Here is a 19,822-nt window from a genome sequence, read left to right on the forward strand (position 1 = left end):
AAACAAAAACAAAACCCACAGCATTATTTCATCTAACATTTCCTTAATAGGCTTTTAAAGCTTCTACTAGTTGTCATTTTTACTTATTGTGTTTTCTGTTTATGTATAAATGATCTTAACTCCCCCAGTCAGTCATTTCAAACAAGTGGGTTTGAAGGTCATGTGCTTAAAGTATTGCCTGGAATTAACTGGCTAAAGGATGTTGCCTTCTTTCCTTGCTCCATCTATTATTCCTTTACCTGGAGCAGCATTTGTCAAACTTCCCCGTTCCCTCTGGGAAGCAGGAAAGGTTTTGTTCATGGCGCCTCATGTGCTCCATTTTTAATGCTAAGGCATCAGAGCTGGCCAGTCCTACTGCTTGTTAGTGTGTCATATCCCATAGGGAGTTAGTGTCGTGAGAGTGTGGGAATCTTTCTGTCTCAATTTACAGTCCTCTTCCTGTCTTTTTCTGTGCCTGACTCTCTCATTTTCTCTCTGTCTCTCTCTGGATGTCTAACACACACACACACACACACACACACACAAACGCACAATGCACAATTAATCATCTTAACCGCAAGTCTTCCTTAAAGATACACGAATAACACAGCTTAGTTGCTTGACCTAAGGACAGTGCTTTAAATACTGGCTGCAGGGGGCAGGTCATGTGCTGTCACCGACAGAGCTATGCCAGTGGACAGAAAGGTTCCCCAGAGGACACACTGGCATACTGATTATTATGGCATGCCCCACACTAACTGGATTAGTACTCAGCATACATCAGTTATCACTAAGGAGCTGAACTGACTGGACGCTTTATCAAGTCTTTGTGTACAGTTTTATTTTTTTCTTTATAAGTGAGATAACACAGTGGAGATACAATACTAGATTTATTTTTGTATTTGGCTCCAGAGCTGATAAAAATATTGTGTCATTTATATTTCTGTCAAAGTGCCCTTCACAAAGACTGTTAGTGGGTTATATTTAGTCTTCTAGGTCATTGTGCATGCACACACACATACACACTTATGCTGTTCTGTTATGTTGGAGAGTACCGTATATAACAGTGTCTTAAAAGAATGCAAACAGTTAGGATAGATGGATACTGACCCCCAAGATGGTTTGTGGTGTGTGTGCGTGCGTGGGTGGTTCCATTTAGTAGGTGGATGTGGGGTCGAGTTCGGAGCATATGGATATACACACTCATTCGCATTAACATGGATAAAATAATAAAATTCCCAGCACAGTCGCAGCTTTGTGTGTTCGCTTGTGTAAAAAGGAGCTACGGCCTGGAAACGGGTCAACTCACCTGCTGGTAGCGTCTGGCCCCATTACCCAGACTACTCTAGGGGAAGCCCTGCTGTGGTTAGAGGGATGACTGATAGACCTGCTCTGGCTGGCGCTCCCTGATGACCTCACAGTGTTTCCTTCTGTCTGTTTGTCCTCAATCCCAGGGCTTGCATGTACGGCTTCACCAAACTGATGCTACTGTTGAGCAAACAAAAAGAAGAATTCTGCCTCACTCACTGCCTCCTTTTTGGTGCCATTATGTCAGCCACTGATCCAGGTAGTCAACCTTTATAAATAACCTTCTGCTAATAGCTCATCACTTGCAGTGGCAGCATTGATCTTGTGGTTTTTTTTGCATATGTGCTTTTATAATTTGTAAAGCAAACGTGCTTTTTTTTTTTTTCTTACCACAAGTAAAAGATGAAATGTTTGGCTGTTGATCACAGTCGATATATAAAAGGCCCATCACCAGGCTCTGCCTTATACATACAAATTAGTTATAGAAATAAAATCCATATGTGTTGAGCATATTTGAGGAGCTGCATATTGCTTCATTTCTGCAATTTTTTTCTGCGAGTTTTTATTTATTACTGCAGATTCACTGAGCAGTTAACGTATTAGATAACATGTTTCAAAAGGTCAAACCTGGTGCACACTGTTCTTTCACACCTTATTTTGTTTGGTTTTAAGTAACAAGGTGTAACATTGAGATTGACAGACGAATCTTTGTATAACAAAAACATTGACAGCTAAGGCTACTGTATATGCAGGAACAGAGCCACAACACCCACTCAGTAGCTGTAACTGCTTTAAATTCAGTGCACCTTTCTCCTAAGTGGAGTACACACAATAAAATCAGTGGTCCTCAAGAGCAGTCATGTAGAGTGTCATACAGCATCCTGTGGTAATGTCCTCATTTGGTAATGAATTATTTATACAGTAAGTGGCTGATAGGGGTGAGTGTCAGCGAGGAGCTGTAGGTTATGGTGCGGCTGTCACACTGATTGACATTATTTTTGCCACACCACGCTGCGTTCATCTCTGCCGACTCCGGCTCGCTTGTAGCTTTGATTTGAATCACACTGTGATGCACCGATGGCCGAAACACAGATATGCCTCACCTGCTTCCATCTCTGCAGCGTTGGTTTTCTGACTTTTGGAGAAGCAGCTGTCAGAATTTTCCAGTTCATTTCTCTTCCTCGTGAACTTTCAGTCACAAGGCTGAAATGGACGAACGCAACCGAAACAGGCTCAGTCTGTTACGCTGTAAGACAAAGACGTAGTGATTCTCAGAACAATGTAGACGTGTCATCATGTCATAACCCTTGCTTGCTTGACAGCTCTCTGGTTGTGCCACTGCCACATATATGCTGTAAAGCACAAAACTTTAGTGCTCTTTATTTGAGTTTTTAAAAAATATTTATTAAACAATGGCATTGGTGAGCCATCTGACTGATCCCAAATGTATTTTTCTGCTTGTAGATGACTCCAGAGATATAGCTGCAGTTTTAAAAGTGATACAAAATACTTGATTTGATTTTTTTTTTTCCTGTTTATTCTACGTTGAATAAAGTGGAGGGATAGGTAATAGCATTTGCTGCAGAACTGAAGCAACCTCGCTTAAAGTGGATGCTGATTTTATGCTGCAACTACCACTGAGGACACTAAAGTAATGTTACTGTATTGTTTTTGTGAAATTACCATCTTAGAGGTATAGGCAAAGTGTAGATTTTGAGCTTTAGATGAATCTGATATTCTTTAGAACGTCGTCTTCGAGAAAAAAAAAGTCTGTAAGTGTGGAGGGTTTTTCAAAGCAGCATTTAGGCATAACTATTACAAAAAGTCATATGAATATTTCTGTTTTCTGGTGGTATTATCCTCTTTTCAAACACATGGCTCAGCTCAGTATGACTCAACATGTCAAAAATGTGATTAGCATAGTAACCTCTAAACCTAGAGAGATTATATTTGGGTCTTATCCAGGGCCCTATTCTTCAAAACTGCAAATGTACGTTTTCACGTCTTGTCTGTGAAAATTCATACTTGGGAAAGGTAGAGTCTGTCTGCTGACTGTTCATATATCTACGTAGGTAAATTTGCAATACCTCATTGTTAACATTTCACCTTTAATGTTTCATTAGATGAGGCTTCTTCTGGGTTTTATTCATCGTTTTTTGTTGGCAGAAGAAGCAGGCCCACAGTCTTGCTTTTCCTATTTGTTCCTTTCATTTGGCATCTATTGATTTTTTTAAAAAAAAACTTTTTAGTTCTATACAAGCCACCACAGAACCATAGCTGTGAAACCTGTTCCTCCAAGACTCAAAATAAAATGCATGGTTCAGGTCACAAAGTGGAACACCTGCTGTGCTGTATCCTCTAGCTGCAGGGATGGAGGCAGGTCAGTGAAACCCTCACTTAACTTCTGAAAGGAATGACTTCTGTTTCTGTGCTACTGTTTTGGCTTTCCTCTTTAAAAAGATATATAAATACTCTCACACACAGAGAGAGAGAGAGAGAGAAAGAGATGAGCACCGAGAGCCTTTGGAGGAGGTGGTCTTGGTCCATTTCCAAATGAACTCCTGAGCGGTTCTTTTATGGTGTGAACGTGATCAGGCCCCGATCTGAACCATTGTGTATTTGCTTTTGTTGCTCCCAGCCCTTATACATCTGCCCAATGACCAAAGTGAAGATTCTCATGTAGTTTGTAGGGACGCAGTTTGGTTTGCTGAAAGAGAAATGAGAAAGTAAACAAACCATAGGTATGGCTCAATATACCAGCAGCATAGCATCGTCAAACACAGAATTTTAGGCATGTTCTTGCAACAAAGGAGCAGAAGTACAACATTAAGGTAAATATGGAAGGCCACAATTGGTGCTCACTAAGCACACATACAGTATGTGTTCAGTCTTTATTAATATATAACAGGCTAAGTAAGACAAGTAATGTAATGCTGAATTCTGTGACCGGTGTGGTGCATAATATACAATAATTCATTGTTTGATGTCACAAACACTTTACCAGTTGCACATTTTGGTGCACTGACACTGACTTACAACAGTAATTTCCACCGTCTTGCATCACCTCTTCCTTTAATAACCCTTCGGTTTTTGGAATGGGGGGGCGGGGGGGTTTCATTCTTTCTGTATGTAGGATTTCATCCAGTCAAAATTTCAGGGCTTCCTTTGTCTTATTTTTCTTTTCATTGCCCAGACTCAGTCACATTGAAGCCATTGTTTTGTGATACATGTAGAATGTGGTTTGGAATTTTCTTGTTGAAAAAAGACAGTTCCAGCTATTGGGCAAGAAAATTGAATTTTCACACAGAAAATTGCCGTCAGTTTTAGTCTTAGTCAGTCACAATCATTTCAATTCAGCCAGCTTGTGCCTGTTATGAACAGTCTGCATTCTGCCACTCCTCGGTTTTACCTAAGGAAATGCATTTAGCTCGAGGTGGAGAAAGAAAACCATCACAACATTGTAATGGGGGAGCTGGCACTGCAAAAGAAGTAAAACCTGAAAAAACTAGCTCACAAGTGTTCAATGAGAAAGCCAGAAAGTGTTTCCTCAGTATAACTTTTTTCTTTTTTCAAAGGGCCATGAGTATTATTTTTAAGACAATTTCTCTTAAGTAAAGTGAATTAAAAAAATGTTTTTTATAAAGTGAAGAAAAAAGGCTAACAGGCAACTTTATGAATGCAGGTTGTTAACCACGCTTGCTAGCTTGGGTACATTTACACACATATTTACACTCCACTCTTTCATCCATATGAGGTAATCCCCTAGGTCCAAAATACCAACATAGCAGTGGCTAAATGCTAACATTAGATAACTTTGACTGGTTCACAATGAACCTTCAAAATGCAGCGTGCAGTGGCTGATGTCACAGTGGCTATATCCATACCTCATACTGTCTATTGTTAAAAGTGGTACCTCTTTAGTTTGTTGATTCAGTTGTGTTGTTTATGTTTAATGTGTTTTTGTTGAGTATTTAATTCAAATTATGAGAATTTTTGGCTCAGCTGTCCTTCAGTTCATCATGTGTAACATCAGTATACAATTAGCATCAATTGTGCCTTCACAGATGTGCAAGCTACCCATGCTATGTGTACTCATGAGCCCCTTGCCAGATGCTGAACTGTGAACTGTTAACAGATCACTTGCTTCCTATCTAGAATAACTTTTATATATTTTACATGCTATATCTGCACTACTTTAATTTACATAGAAATAAGTGACTGTTTAGCAGTGACTTTTATATCTTAAATTTCTATAGTTTTGGTTGGCTGTTTTTATATTATCAGTATAAGCATATCAAATTGATGTGCATTTTAAAGATGTAAACATCTGGGAAATACACTGAGAACCTTAGTTAACTTGTTCAGTCCAACTTGAAATTAAACCGTTATAAAGCCTCAGTTTTGGGTGTTTTTTTTTACAGAGCTGGGGAGATTATAGTAATTCCCTGTTGGCTGTTATCTCCTTCCTAATCCGTCATCTCTTTGAGTATTATATCTGCCTAATTTGGTCAAATCAGCAAGCAAATCCCATGCTTTCTGACTAAGATGGTCGCAAGCTTTGCCTCTGCTAAAACTCAGCAATGGGTAATTTGACCCAATAAGGCTCCCTTCGACCCTTTCAACTGTATTATGTCTGAAATAATTGTCTAGGCTCTCTACCTTATGGTGTTGCTGTGGAAACTGATGAACACTTGACAGCTGTAGGATGGAGTTTCCATGACAACACAGCCAACCAGCACCTTGTGAGCGTGAGTGTGTGCGGCGAGGGTGGGTGTTTTTATTTTTTTTCCCTTTAGTGTTGGAGTGTGAGGAGTGCATGACATACTGTCATCGGCCAGGCATTATGGAAGCAGGGAGACGGAGCAATCCTTATTCCAGGGCCTACCCCACACTCTCCAGATAAAGGATTTCCCCCAACCAGAAAGAGCTTTAAACCTGTCAAACACCAAAGAGCCAGATCTGTCAAAACAAGTCCTGAGGCCGCTCTCTGGCCACCGCTCGTATTGTCAGTCTGGTCGTATCCTTGCTGTCCTGCCACCGCTGGTCTGTGTGTTCACAGGGCAAAACTTAGCAATCGTCCTTGGCTCTTTTTCCACATCAGAATGTTTCCATCACTAACTCAGAGTACTATTTTTGCATTTTGAAATCAACAAGTGGAATACTAATCCACCAGGAGTTGTTATTGTTTTGAATATGATAATGTCCGGCCTTCAGAATTGCACATATCCTTGCATGTGTATGTTTATGACTCCGCATTTGTGTTGTCTTTCCTCATATCTGACATTGTTTTTTGTTATGATAATTTTGTTTTCCTTGTTTGGAACCTGGCCTGACTTCTTCTCTGGCAGTTACTACTGTCCATTATTAGATGCCTGCATTTATCTGTTTATATCAGTCTGTCAGTTTGTGCACCTATCTCTGCATCTCATGTAAAACACTGTAATCTAATCTACTGTAATTGAACCAATTCTAGAGCTGATATCTTGCAGGAGATACTTGAGGTGTCTGGAAGTCTGGAGCTACTAGGCATGTCACTATCTCTTCAGTGTCAGTATTCTGCCTGTCACTCAGTGTCGACACTTAGTCGCCTGCTGAGCTGAGGATGCTGTGTGTGCATGTGCTCATTCATATGCGCAGCATCTTCTATGTGATATTTACTCTTCGTAAACTCAACGTGGAGTTCAAGTCAGCTGATGCTGTGTTGAGACGGGTTTGGCTAAATAATAAGTAAATAATCAGTTTATTAGTATTTTTCACCACCGATATGAATTTCCTCACAAATGATATGAGAAATTAGGATTCCTGCAAGCCAGATTTCATAAATCTCATAAAGAATTTTTACTAAGGCTCTTAAAAAAAATCTGTGTGTGTTATGAGCCGTTCTCTTGCTGATACAAATACAGCCACCTACAGGGTTTACATGATTTCAAGCTGTACCCCAGGAGTGAAAGAGGCATCGACTCACCGATCTACCTCAGCAGGATCTGCTCACTGATTGTATAAGTGTTGCTGCATTGTGGGAATGAGGGGAAGCAATCAGGACTAAAACGGTGGCGTGACCAGAAGGCGGGATGGCAGACATATAGGACCGTTCTTTTCCTGCTCATGATCCCTTGAGCAAATTAGAGCTGTGATGAGGATGAAAGGAAACCAACCACAACTAAATACCGATTTTCCCAAAGATATTGCCTAAATGTCTGCTTTAATGAGAGTTGGAGAGTTGTGAAGTCGTGCTTTAATAGGGTAATCAAAGGTCGCCCACTGGCGTTCAGTGGGTTGAGATATGACGACTGCAATAGTCATATTGTAGCATATAATTTACCTCATTTTCATACTTTTATGGGTCCCTATGGATAGCCTGGTGTTATAAATGCTGGTTCACTGAAATGGCTAAATAGAATGAAGCCATTGTCAGCAGCACCTGTCTATTCTGCTCTTACATCAAATTGCCTAAAGCCTAAAGTAAGCTGGACAGAAGGGGAGATAGAAGCTACTTATGTCAAGACATGGGAAGTCCTCAGCTATATTCAACTTAAAGTCAAGAACTCTGAGAATCTATGAGCAACAAAAAGAGGGCCAGAGAATTAATGTGTGTCAGACTTACAATTTAGGATAATAGAAGGAAAATCCATGGTTAAAATAGAAAAAAGAACCCTACATGTGCCAGATAGCAGAAGATGAAGAGGAATCCATTGGAAGTATCATTCAAAGAAACTGGCTGGCATCAACAAATACTGCCAGTCACTAGAAAAGGCCTAAGGGATAGCACAGTGGTGGTGACACATGGTGACATCAGAACACACCTGATGCAACAGAACAGTAAAGATGCCACTAAATCCAGACAGTAGTTGTAATATGTAAGATCAACAAGCACACAGGTGCCTAGGATAGTGTCCAGGAGCATCTGTGCTGACTGTGGGTCAGACTTCCTCAAGCACTGATGGAACGCACCACCAGAAGTGGTTTAGAAAAAGAGATCTTATGGAATTTTAAGTTCCAGATTCACAAGCAGCTGCCAACCAAACAAGCAGACACAGTAGTAGTTGACGAGGAGCAGAAGAGGACAGCGGTAATAGATGTGGGAATCCCATGTGACAGCACTATAAGGAAGACTGAGAGGGGTTAAAGAATCAACCGAAACAAATATGAAGGGTCCAAAGTGGTACCAGTACAAACAGGAGCCATAAGTCCTGTGATAGACTGGGAGAGTAGCTCCAGCAGCTAGGCATATGTTAAAGAGCAGGAAACAAATATATACAGATGGATATATACAGATATATACAATATATACAGAAGACAAGAGTAAAAAATAGAGAACACTGAAAGCAATGGACAACCTTCCATAATTCATCCAAGAGCATACTGACAACATATCCAATAAGTCACCGAAAAAATCCAATGAAAATGGGCACAGAATGACAGGCGTCTCTCACCTCAGTAAAGCTCAGTGGTCAGGAGTTCACTATCTAAAGAGAAAAGGAGAGTGGTGAGACAAGCCATTAAGGCGTTGCTGAATTTCCCTACAACTCACCATTTGGGAGAATGCTCATTCATGCATACACGCTGTCATTGCATTCACCTTCATTTTCTCCCATTTATGGGAGTTTATCCCATAATTGTGGCAAATCTTTCATTTTAGTCTGACAGATGCGTCGGTACTTGTCCTCCAAAAATTTCCTTCTTTTACTTCAAGTCTTACTTATTTCATAACTACTTTAATGTAAAACCTGTCCCCCATCCTCCCCCTTTTTCCCCTTACCACAACTGCCAGTTGGAGCTATGCATTCAACATTAAACATTCAACATGCTCCAAGCTTGCATCACAAGTTATAATTCAATGCTCAACATATCCATTTAAATGCAGGAAAATCTCCACTGCAACCTGTAAGTACACTGCGCATTGGGGAATTAAGCACAGTGTACCGAAGCGTAGTAATCAGTCAACCTGTGAGTTCAAAATGAAAAAGATCTGAAGTTGTCTGGTTCCTGTTGAGATGCTCAAAAGCTCTTCAACCGGAATAAAGTTCAGGGAGGGACCGACAAGCTCAAAGCTGCCAGCAGGGTCAGTATAAACAGTATATTCAGGTAGCAGTTTTTTCTAGCAGTGAGTTAATCTTTTATTTAAAGCACTACACAATCTTATCTTTTTTCACAGCCAGCTTCCTCTGATTCCCAGTAACCTAGTTGTTATCGCTCTCTGTAGTGAAAACTGTATTAATGCCTCAAGCTAAAGAGTGTATGTCGATGTATATTCACGGTCACTGAATATGAGTATGATATGAAACAGCAACACCTGCAGCTCTAAAAAAAAAAGGATACAAGTAATTGTAGCAGCTGGTAACTGTGAGTGGCTAAGTGTATCTGAATCATGTCAAGAAATTCAGTCTTTCATATGTCTACTCTCACTACTCCTCCCAGCAAACCAGCAATGTTGTATATTATGTCTTTTAAACACAGGAAATGTGGCCCATGAAACACACAGACACGGTTCTGGACTTTGTTTTAATTATATTGTAAGTGGATTTCAAATTTAAACATGATTTTCATGTTTGAGATTTTAAACTTTGGCATAAATGAATGTAATTTTTGTAAAACTATTTGTTTATTTGGTTTGTGCTGATACTAATTTGCCATTGGGCCCTTTAATATTCTCTTTGTATATGCTACCCTTGGGCTGCATATTTGAAAAATACAATATTTCTTATCACTTTTACGCTGATGACATTCAAATTTATTGTCAACTGACTGATGATCTGTCAGCATCACTGCACTTCCTGTTCGATTGCCTGAGGGAGGTCAAAGATTGGCTGTCAGATAATTCTCTCATTTTAAATGAGAAAAAAACTGAAGTTATGGTGTTCGACCAGCTTGTTGCCCTGCTGCTAACTCTCTCTCTGATTCTATACGTAACCTGGGTGTCTACTTGGACAGCTCCTTTAAGCTCGATAAGCAAGTGTCATCTGTATGGCTGTGAAGGTTCTCAGTCATCCAGGTCATCGTAGTCAAAGGAGCTTGCAAAGAAAGGCGTCTGGACTTCTTTAAGTTACTTGAAGACGTTTCACCTCTCATCCGAGAAGCTTCTTCAGTTCTAAGGTCAAATGGTGGAGAGTCCCAGATATAAACCTAGTGGGAGTAACCCCCCACAGAGGGACAAAAGGACCCCCTGATGATCCTCTAATCGCCTGAGCCAACACAGAAGAGCCACCGCCACAGGACAAGACTCAGCAGTCCATCTGCATCTTAAGGATAAAGGACACTCTTTCGAGGATGCCAATGTTCACATTTTGGACAGAGAGGACAGATGGTTTGAAAGAGGAGTGAAAGAAGCCATCTATGTCCACTGTGAGCGACCATCTTTGAACAGAGGCGGGGGTTTACGACACCAACTCTCTGCCATCTATAATCCAGTTTTGAGATCCCTTCCCAGACGCCTTAACGCCCACTCACATCCTGGGCCATCTGATCTCAGGAATTTGCATGATAAGGTGGGGCCAGGTTTCACAATGAACTCACCCGAAACTCTGGCTGATTGGGACCCACACCCAGTTTCACACCTTGGCTCAGGCGATTAGAGGATCATCAGGGGTCCTTTTGTCCCTCTGTGGGGGGATACTCCCACTAGGTTTAAATCTGGGACTCCCCACCATTTGACCTTAGAACTGAAGAAGCTTCTCGGATGAGAGGTGAAACGTCTTCAAGCAACTTAAAGAAGTCCAGACGCCTTTCTTTGCAAGCTCCTTTGACCAAGTGTCATCTGTAGTTAAATCTGGCTTCTTTCAATTGCGCCAGATTTCTAAAGCTAAGCATTATATACCACACAGGGACCTGGAAAAACTTATCCACACTTTTGTGACCTCCTGGTTAGACTATTGCAATTCTCTCTACTGTGGTCTCCAAGCCTTCTCTCATCGAAGGCTGCAGCTTCAGAATGCTGCGGCTCGCCTTCTTACTGGAGCCAGAAAATCTGATCCTATTACTCCAGCTCTTGTTGATCTACACCGGTTACCTATCAAATATCGCATTGAGTTTAAAATTTTGCTACTCACTTTTAAAATCCTGAATAATATTGCATCCAGTTACCTCACCGACCTCCTCAATTTGTACACTCCTTGTAGTGCATTAAGATCATCAGATCAATTACTCCTGGCCCAACCTAAGTTTAGACTGAAGACCAGAGGTGATCGTGCCTTTGCTTCAGCTGCACCCAACCTTTGGAACAGCCTCCCTGCTTCTATTCGTGCCTTGGACTCTATCCAATTCTTTTAATCAAGATTGAAAGCATTCTTATTTGACCTGGCTTTCCTGACCAGTTAATACTCCTTTTAAACTTTATATTAAGTCAACATGTAGAATCAGATTATTAAACTATGCCTGATGACTCAGTAGTTTAAAGAACCAACTTTACAAGCAATAACTTAAATACTGGTTATTGCTGTGCTTGAGAGTTGGTAGAGTATGGTGTTGATGCCGATGTGTTGTTTTGTTGTCAACAAACGTGGGACTGTACAACAGCAGTCCCCAATGCCCGGGCCACGGACCGGTTCTGGTCTGTGAGTCGTTTGGTACCAGGCCGTGAGAGTTGAGACTCGGGTATGAAATTTATGGTTTTCAGGGTTTTTATCGTTAACTCTGTTTCCCTGTGTGTTTTTTTTCCCCGTGTTGTAGTTGTGAGCCTTATTTTGAAAGAAATATTTACAAGTTACCATAGCAACCAGAGAGCATTAAGGGGCAGAGAGGAGGATGTTACTCTCAATGTTGTTGGTGCATTTCAGGAGGACGCTGCTAATAAAGTTACACAATTACACAGTGAAAAAATACCACTGTTTTCATCTTGGTGGTATCATTTTATTTTTTTGTCTTTATCTAAGACACCTTAAAGGCCGGTCCATGAAAATGTTGTCTGATATTAAACCGGTCCGTGGCGCAGAAAAGGTTGGTGACCACTGTTGTACAATATGTCTTTACTTTGGTCTCAGCTGTCCAAAGGTTATCGTTGCAGATGTTTTGTGGTTTGTCCAGATGCAACTTTGCAAACGTAAGCCATGCTGTCACATTATTTCCAGAGAAGCTTTCTCCTGGCAAGCCTTCCAAACACGCCATGCTTCATGTTTCAGTTCAATATTTTTCTACTTGTACTGCCATAAACTTTAAGTCCTGGGAAGACCAGATTATATTTGTTATGTTCAGTTACATAAAACCTTAGAATTTAGAATTGAAAGACAGTCTACATTTTCCCATAACTGTAATGTACAGGTGATTGATCCAGTGACACAATATAGGCCAAAAACTATGATAAAATTATAATAATTAAATAATTTACTTTTTCTTTTTGTAAAACAATATGCGTTGTGTTCATGGTGTAGCATTAGAGAACACCAAGTAACTGTATGTCATGTTGATTTAGACCATTACTATATGCAGATTGCCCATTTCAATGTAATGTAAAAGCAATGCTTGTCATGTTTGAGACTATTAAACAGCATAGGAAGTTTAAGGCAGATTGAAGTATTTATATTGGAGATACAACAACTTTATAATTTGTAGCAAAACATCCAAACTCATCATTGGACCATGAAAATGACACACTATTCGGTTACAACTCAAGAGGCTTAACCTTTATCATCACAGGATACATCGTAAAAACTGATAATTTCATTCTTGGTGGGCAGCTGGGTAGAGTAGAGTCTATGGAAAGGGGGAAACTAAAAATGGTAGGCTTCCTATTGGGTTTCAGCATGCATCTAAGAATCTGTTTTTATTTCTTTGAATATTAAAAGTGGCTGCATAATTTCATGCATGTAGATAAGAAATATCGCATGTTGGTTACTTACACTTTAAAGGGTCTTTCTCTTGCTAAGGCCCACTCACATAATGCAAAGTTTCATGAGTTTTCAAACATGTGTAGCACTCCAAAAGCCTCACATCACTCAATGCTTGGATCCTAAAAAACAAAGAAATGTAAAGTTCCACTTATGTTAAACTTTGCATTTTTCTTTCATACTCCAATTTCCAGTTGTTACAGTGGGGGGAAAAGATTATGATGAGCAATGCACTTAATTTGTTCATGTACCATTAACAAACATAGATATTATCTTTCCCAAGTCATTGTGTAATTTCTACATCCTGTTTAGCTTGAACAAATCTTTGCTTAGTTTGCCCAGTTGTCAAAATCTTTATCCCACTGCTGTCGTCAATACTGTAGTTTTTTGTCAGCTTACTTATTAATTCTTGTACTTTCTCTTCTTTGTAATAGCACAGGAGATACTGGAGGACACTTCTGCTGTGTAATTAACTGAGACGTTTTTCTGTTTCTTTTCAAGTTGCTCTACTTCCTGCGGCCATTAATAGCAACACTTCTCCTGTTTTGTTTTTCTCTCTTCTTTTAAAGTCTCAGTCCTTGGCCTGTTATCAGATCTGCGTGTGGACTTGGATCTGCACATGCTGCTGTTTGGCGAGAGTGTCCTGAATGATGCCGTTGCCATCGTCCTGACACAGTGAGTATTTTGCTTTAGTATTTCTCCAAGCCCTGAGAATGCAATCTATTTCAAGGTTTAATTGCGTGGGTGCTCAGACTTCTCCAAATGGCATTATGGGGGCGGATGTGGAGGAAGGAAGCCTGAGTGGGTGCTGCCAGCTTTAAGGAAAACAGCAACAATCCCTTAAATACTATGCAGCGAACTGCATAAGTGAGTTGCCCCAAGCACTATCAGCATCTCATTTAGGTCCTTAATGCCAGAGTAAAGAGACAGTCCCATGCTGCGAACTTGGTTATCATAGCTAATGTTGACTTTGGAAGAATACAACACAAAATTCTTGGAAACTCAGAGCAGCCAGGATGCAGTCATGCATTCTCCATGCATTTCATTTGCTTAATTCTTTCCCCTTTTCTCCAGTTTTTTACAAAACTATGCATGCTTCTGTCCTCGCACATTGCCGTCATTGTCTGCTCTGTTTACACAATGCTAGTGAGCAGAGCGAGTCGTGTAGATGTGAAAGCAGATGGCAAGCCGGAGACAGAGAGGGGCGAAAACTCACATCTCCACAGTCACAGACAAGCAGGCAGACACACAAATAAAGCAGGAGGAGAGATAACATCTGTGTTTATTATCTTTAAAAAGACTGATGCAAATATATAGAACCTGACATTCTGACATCTCGCTTTCCAATTGAATAAATATGCTTGCCAATTCCTAGAAGGGGAGCGCAAATTGTTGCATTGTGTACATTGTACGGTGGAGGAGGGAGCCTGCAATTCTTCCCAGACAAAGAGTCAGATAGTGTTCTGTTTGTTCTTAGAGTGGCGTGACCAGCCTACATGCCATCTCCTTTCACTCGACTTGGTCACTCGCCTGCCGGTCGCCCTGGCCCCATGCACAAAGCTGGCCCTTATTAGTGAGCCAGGCGGGGTCCTGGCACTAGAATTTTAACAAGCTCCCAGAGCAGCTCAACCTTACGCTGATGTGCCATCTCACAGTCGCAAAACGTCCTGCTCCAGCAGCCCTGACCCAGCCACCATTCAGCCAGGTCCTGCTTTAACATCTTGGGATCCCAACTGGGATAACGGCCCAAACCATCTGAAGTTACAGTCTCCAGAAGGTCACTCTGATCACTGACTAGTGGGCAAATGCACCACAGGAGTCTTTCTTTTCAGGGAGGAGAGGGGGGTAATAGATTTCCCCTTTTCAGCATGCTGAGCTCATTACCATAGCTTGACTGATTCTTCCCCTCCCGCTATAGAGATTAGGGCCTGTTGTGATGTGTGCTTGCTCATTCCAGCCTGATGGTACTGAAATTGCAGAAACAAAACTATTTTAATGTTAGTAGGAGTATAAGACAACTTATACTTACAGTATATATGAGTGGCTACCAGATGCTGTGCGCGGTGTGTTTGTTTCTTTACTGTGAGCAGTAGCTCTGGGTCCCATTAAATGCAGGGAAACAAAAACAAGTGCCACTTTGCTACCGTTTTTGCTGATTCCATAGTTTGTGTTTCATTTAAAACAATCTAAGTCCACGGGGGAGTACATGGGAGGGTCTTTGCTGGCTAAAGAGAGTGTGTCATTCCACAAAGGCAGACTGGTTCATCAGCCACTCTCTTGGTCGCTTGTCTGGGCTTGCATTACCACAGGCACCCCCTCCATCCCACCACACACAGACATGCACACAATTTCTTCCTCCCTCTGTCCTCCCTGTGAGGCCTCTTTTGCACTCAATGACTTCCATATGGAGGCCTCCCTTCCTCTCACAAAGTAAATATTTATAGCAGTGTGAATAATGCTGCCATCTTTTTTTCTTTCTTTTTTTTACTTGTTTCTTACTAACTACACTGAGATGTCTCTGAAACAAAGAAAAAATCCTAATATTTTTTTTTTCTTTTTCGGGAAAAGATGGAAGTTCTAAGGGAAACCATGTAATCTAAAAAAGGAATGACTCCAGTAAATAGCACTTAGCTCAGCATAATAAGAATGTAAATTTATGCTCATTGTTTTCCACTAAGAACCCAGTTGGTCATATTTCTGATGACTGTTCTTATTGCAGAGTCATAAACTTTTTTTTTATTTTTTATTTGTATTCTCAGCATCTGTAGCAATCAAAGTGTCTCTGTTGTAATTATGCCTCTGGCTTGTTTTTGTTCCATAACGGCTCTGTTTGCATTTGCTTCATGTTTCTCCTAGTGCCATCACCACCTACACCCAGATGGATGCAGGACTCATCTTCAACCCCACTGCCTTTCTCCACGCCTTTGTTTTTTTCCTCAGAGTGCTCATTGGCTCCTTCCTCTTAGGTCTCATTTTCACGGTAATAACAGCCCTCATATCCTTTTCATCCCGTCCCATCTCTGCCTCTACACCCCAGACTCAATTATCACCTCAGCATCCGCCGCAGTATATCCTGTTCCTCAACACTATAATTGCTTCTCTAACAAACCCCTACTGTACCACTTTTACCAACAAAAGCGATGCAGCTAAAGTCTAAAGTGCTACTGCGACATTAATGGCTGCAGAGAGGTCGTCAATCAAGCCAATAGTCTATGATGAAGTTTCGACTTGCGCCGTCGTCCGGCGTTTCTCTCTGATCTTCAAGTAATTAGACTTTAGGATGAAAAATGGGAATGTGTCATGAGGGGTTTGGGCCAGGACTCAGCTCTTATTTACAGTGACTAATCTCTGGGTGTAGGCAAACCACAAAGTGAGCATTTATTAGATTTTGCTGATGCTAACCATAGCAGCATCCTGCTCTTGTGTCTGCTATTTGTTAAAGAAATTCACCTTGATGTGTAGTTGCTCATTTATCTTTTAATTAATAACCACACCTGTCCTTATTAATTACAAAAACAATCAGGCTTAAGAAGGTGTATTTTTATTATTGCATGCCCGAGGAGTATTTTAAGCGCAGCCTATTAAATACCCTTCAGGCCTAACTTTGTAATATTTCCAGTAGCCAAACTTACCCTTCGTTTCTTTCTATGTGGCTGTCAGAAACATGAAAATTCTAGTGCCTACTGTTTTGCCCAGAACACCGTGTAAAATATTGCTCTATGGTTTGCACCCAAGCTTTGCCGGAGGGGATGTGGGACAGTGGAGCTCACTGCCCGCATTTACTCTGTATGGGCGATCCCCTGGCTTGTTGAGCACTATTTGCAGTTGCTTTATTTTTGCAGGCAGCGTACCACAGTTTCTCCAGACTGTAGCACTGGAATGCACTTGTGCAACAGTGGGAAATTTGTCCTGCATTTGCAATATGAACCCTGGCCTGATGCAAAGTGTTAAATACTTCATGATTATCTTATGTATCTTTAACTTTCATTTCACCTCACCAAATTCACTCGGCTGCATGAAAATCCCCTGCTGGAAACGTCAGTCTTCTTCTTGCTGTCCTGGAGCAGCTACCTCTCGGCTGAAGCCTGCGGGCTATCAGGTGAACACTGTGTGACTTATGTTGTTTGTGTGTCTGTGGCCATGTCAGTGCTCTGGGTAGCTGCCCTTCTCCCCTCAGGCGTCTCTTCTCAACTGCTCCCGCTGGCTCGCATACTGCTCTACATTATCAGTGACACCCAGCATCTGTTTGACTGGCTTCAAGGCATTTTCTGTTTCCACTCACACTCCAAAAACCTGGAAATAATGTGCGCACATACTGCTGTCCAGTCATGACCATCTGCACAATTCCCTGCTTGCATACAAGATTCAGTTTTTTGGTTTTTTTTGTCAATCAACCAACACTCCCTGTACAGTCAGTGATCTCTCAGTCAGATGCACTCTTTAACCAACAAAGTGTTTTGCATTGTTCCAAGAATCTTCTCATCACAGACAACTGGAAGTACCAGTCCTATTCTTCTTACTTTAAAATAGCTGCTTCTCCCTGAGAACGCTTGTAGTTTTAGTTTGGAGATGACACCACTTACAGGTCCTTACCCAGAGTGGCTGCTCTTTAAGAAAGTCAAAGTAATGACGTATCTTTGCAAGCTCATGTTTGGAAAAGACCATTTCTCGACTCTGCTGCCTAGAATTGTCTTCTGTTTCTTTACTGATGTGGTGTAATGTTGTTTTGAAATATAAGTCGAGTATACATTAGCGCACATTAGTATTATTGTTCCCGGGCTGTTCCACTCGATTCGCTGATGCTGTAGAGCTCTCTCTTCCTTGGCACTGCTCCCTGTGGCCTGTGGAGGCAGAGAAGATGGTTTTAATGAAAAAGCTTGACCTTTGTCCATTAAATTCCAGATGCCCTGTTTATCAAGCGCATTTTAAATACTGCCCAGTGTGGGAGTCGCACCACAGAAAAACCTCAGTCGGTAATTCTCAGAGCCTCTAGTTTTCTAGTAGAAGTATATTTCTACATGCATTTCCTGGGCTGGTTTTAATACTTTGTTTTGACCTGAAACCTTTACTGTTATAAAATCTAGTTTAATGCTGATATTGTTGTCTAGGTAGGGAAAATTACTGTTTCGGTGATGAATGGTACCCTATACAGCATTAACGGTAAAGGCGTTTAATGGTCGCTTTGAGATGAGTCAGCACATCATACCAAAGAATGCAATGACTGATGCGAGTCCTCCCTGGTGTCCTTTGGTAATCGAGGCTCTTTCTGTCTCTGTTAATTGCTAGAGTTTAGTGAGGGTGTGTCTAATGACCCTCAGCCTTGCAGGGAGCCCTGCTGTCATTAATCTTATGCCCCTCACAACTGCTCATTATGAGAAGCATCTAATCTGTTGCAAAGTGCTCTGTGTGGAAAAGACTTAGAAAGAGACTTAATGCAGCAGACAGGTGATGTGTTATCTCTGTCAGTGTTATGTAAACCAAGGACGATGTTGTTGCCCCCAACCAAATGGAACCAAAATGAGATCTGCCACGATGGCGTGCTCCATTAGATGGCGTTGCACAATGCTAAGAGGTATATTTTGACCAAGCATTACTGGAACTAGCACAGTGCAGGTCCATGTCAGCATCCCGATGTAAAGGCGGATGGTGAAGAGAGACTAATGGACTGGCTTAATTTAGCAGTTTGAACCACAGCTGCTATTTTGTCTCTGCTGCCATATTTATTACAGCCAACCCTGTCTTCTACCTATTGCTATACCCATCGCAGCAGTTTCACATTTTTCCACCTTCTGTTATTCGCTCAATGCGAAGGAAGCTAAAATGTGAAATCGAATTTCTGCAATGAACCAAGCGTGTCCTGCGAGGCAGCAGCCCACCTTTCATGCTTTGTGCTTCAAACTCCAGCTCTCTGGTCCAACCAGCCTCCCCTGTGAGCCTAATCACTCTCTCCACCCTCTGTCTTAGGAGCAGAGGCTGCTGTCTGTACGTCTTTCCTTTTTGTACTTTGCTTGTCGTGCATTTGTTTTTTGTTAGTATCTCCTCCCACGCAACTGACATTGTGATTGTGATTATATCACTTTTAAAACTTTTTTTTTTTTAATCGTTTCCAGAGCCTCATGTATCTGGACAAGTAAACGTTTTTATCAGATATATAAAGATGCTTGAGTTGGTTTGGGCAGCACATTTTTATTGGAACCAGGAGAGTGGGTGGATGCAAGGTTGGGCTGGTCTGATCCGGTTAATTTTTATATGAGTGGCTGCACACAGGAGGGTTTAATTTTTGGATGTTATAAACCAGTGCTTACATGAATTACTCTAACAGTGCTTTTATTTAATTCATCTTTGTCCTCATCTCCCCACTTTTTTCTGAATGTCGGCATCTCTGGCTTGTTAACAAAAGAACATGGATTGAGCCATGGAGACAAAAGCTCTTTTCAGAAATGATCCTCCTGTGATGGTAGAACCTCCTACACCATATTCTCAGCGTGACAAGTCTCAAGCCTCTGTGTGTTAAGCAGCTCCCAAACATACAGATTCTCTCATCCTGATTACTAATATATGTACGTATAAGTGGTTTTGCATACTTTCAGCTGATCAGATCCGGCGCATTATCAACTCCCTGCTGTTGACAGGATTCTCATCTATGAGCTTTGTCCACAAAATGTAAATGCTCACATTTAGAAGATGCCGTGGATGTTAGGTGGTGGTGGTGGGTG

The 19,822-nt window shown here is 41.2% G+C and overlaps 2 protein-coding genes across 2 annotated transcripts in view; one reads left to right on the forward strand and one right to left on the reverse strand.

The window, feature by feature from the left end:
* Window positions 1-1,377, reverse strand: part of dipk2ab (divergent protein kinase domain 2Ab) — a 32,793-nt gene extending 31,416 nt beyond the window's left edge. Inside the window, exon 1 of the mRNA XM_013915660.1 lies at window positions 1,289-1,377. The gene's annotated coding sequence lies outside the window, so the exon portion shown is untranslated. The remainder of the gene's footprint in view (window positions 1-1,288) is intronic.
* Window positions 1-19,822, forward strand: part of LOC102210371 (sodium/hydrogen exchanger 9-like) — a 60,507-nt gene that overhangs the window by 5,943 nt on the left and 34,742 nt on the right. The window contains exons 5-8 of the mRNA XM_005722729.1: window positions 1,434-1,546; window positions 13,676-13,781; window positions 15,963-16,101; window positions 17,100-17,205. Of these exons, the coding sequence (XP_005722786.1) occupies window positions 1,434-1,546; window positions 13,676-13,781; window positions 15,963-16,101; window positions 17,100-17,205 (464 nt within the window). The remainder of the gene's footprint in view (window positions 1-1,433; window positions 1,547-13,675; window positions 13,782-15,962; window positions 16,102-17,099; window positions 17,206-19,822) is intronic.

Source organism: Pundamilia nyererei, unplaced genomic scaffold, assembly GCF_000239375.1.
Source record: "Pundamilia nyererei isolate P.nyererei 1_Seehausen unplaced genomic scaffold, PunNye1.0 scaffold00007, whole genome shotgun sequence".
Classification (NCBI taxonomy): Eukaryota; Metazoa; Chordata; class Actinopteri; order Cichliformes; family Cichlidae; genus Pundamilia; species Pundamilia nyererei.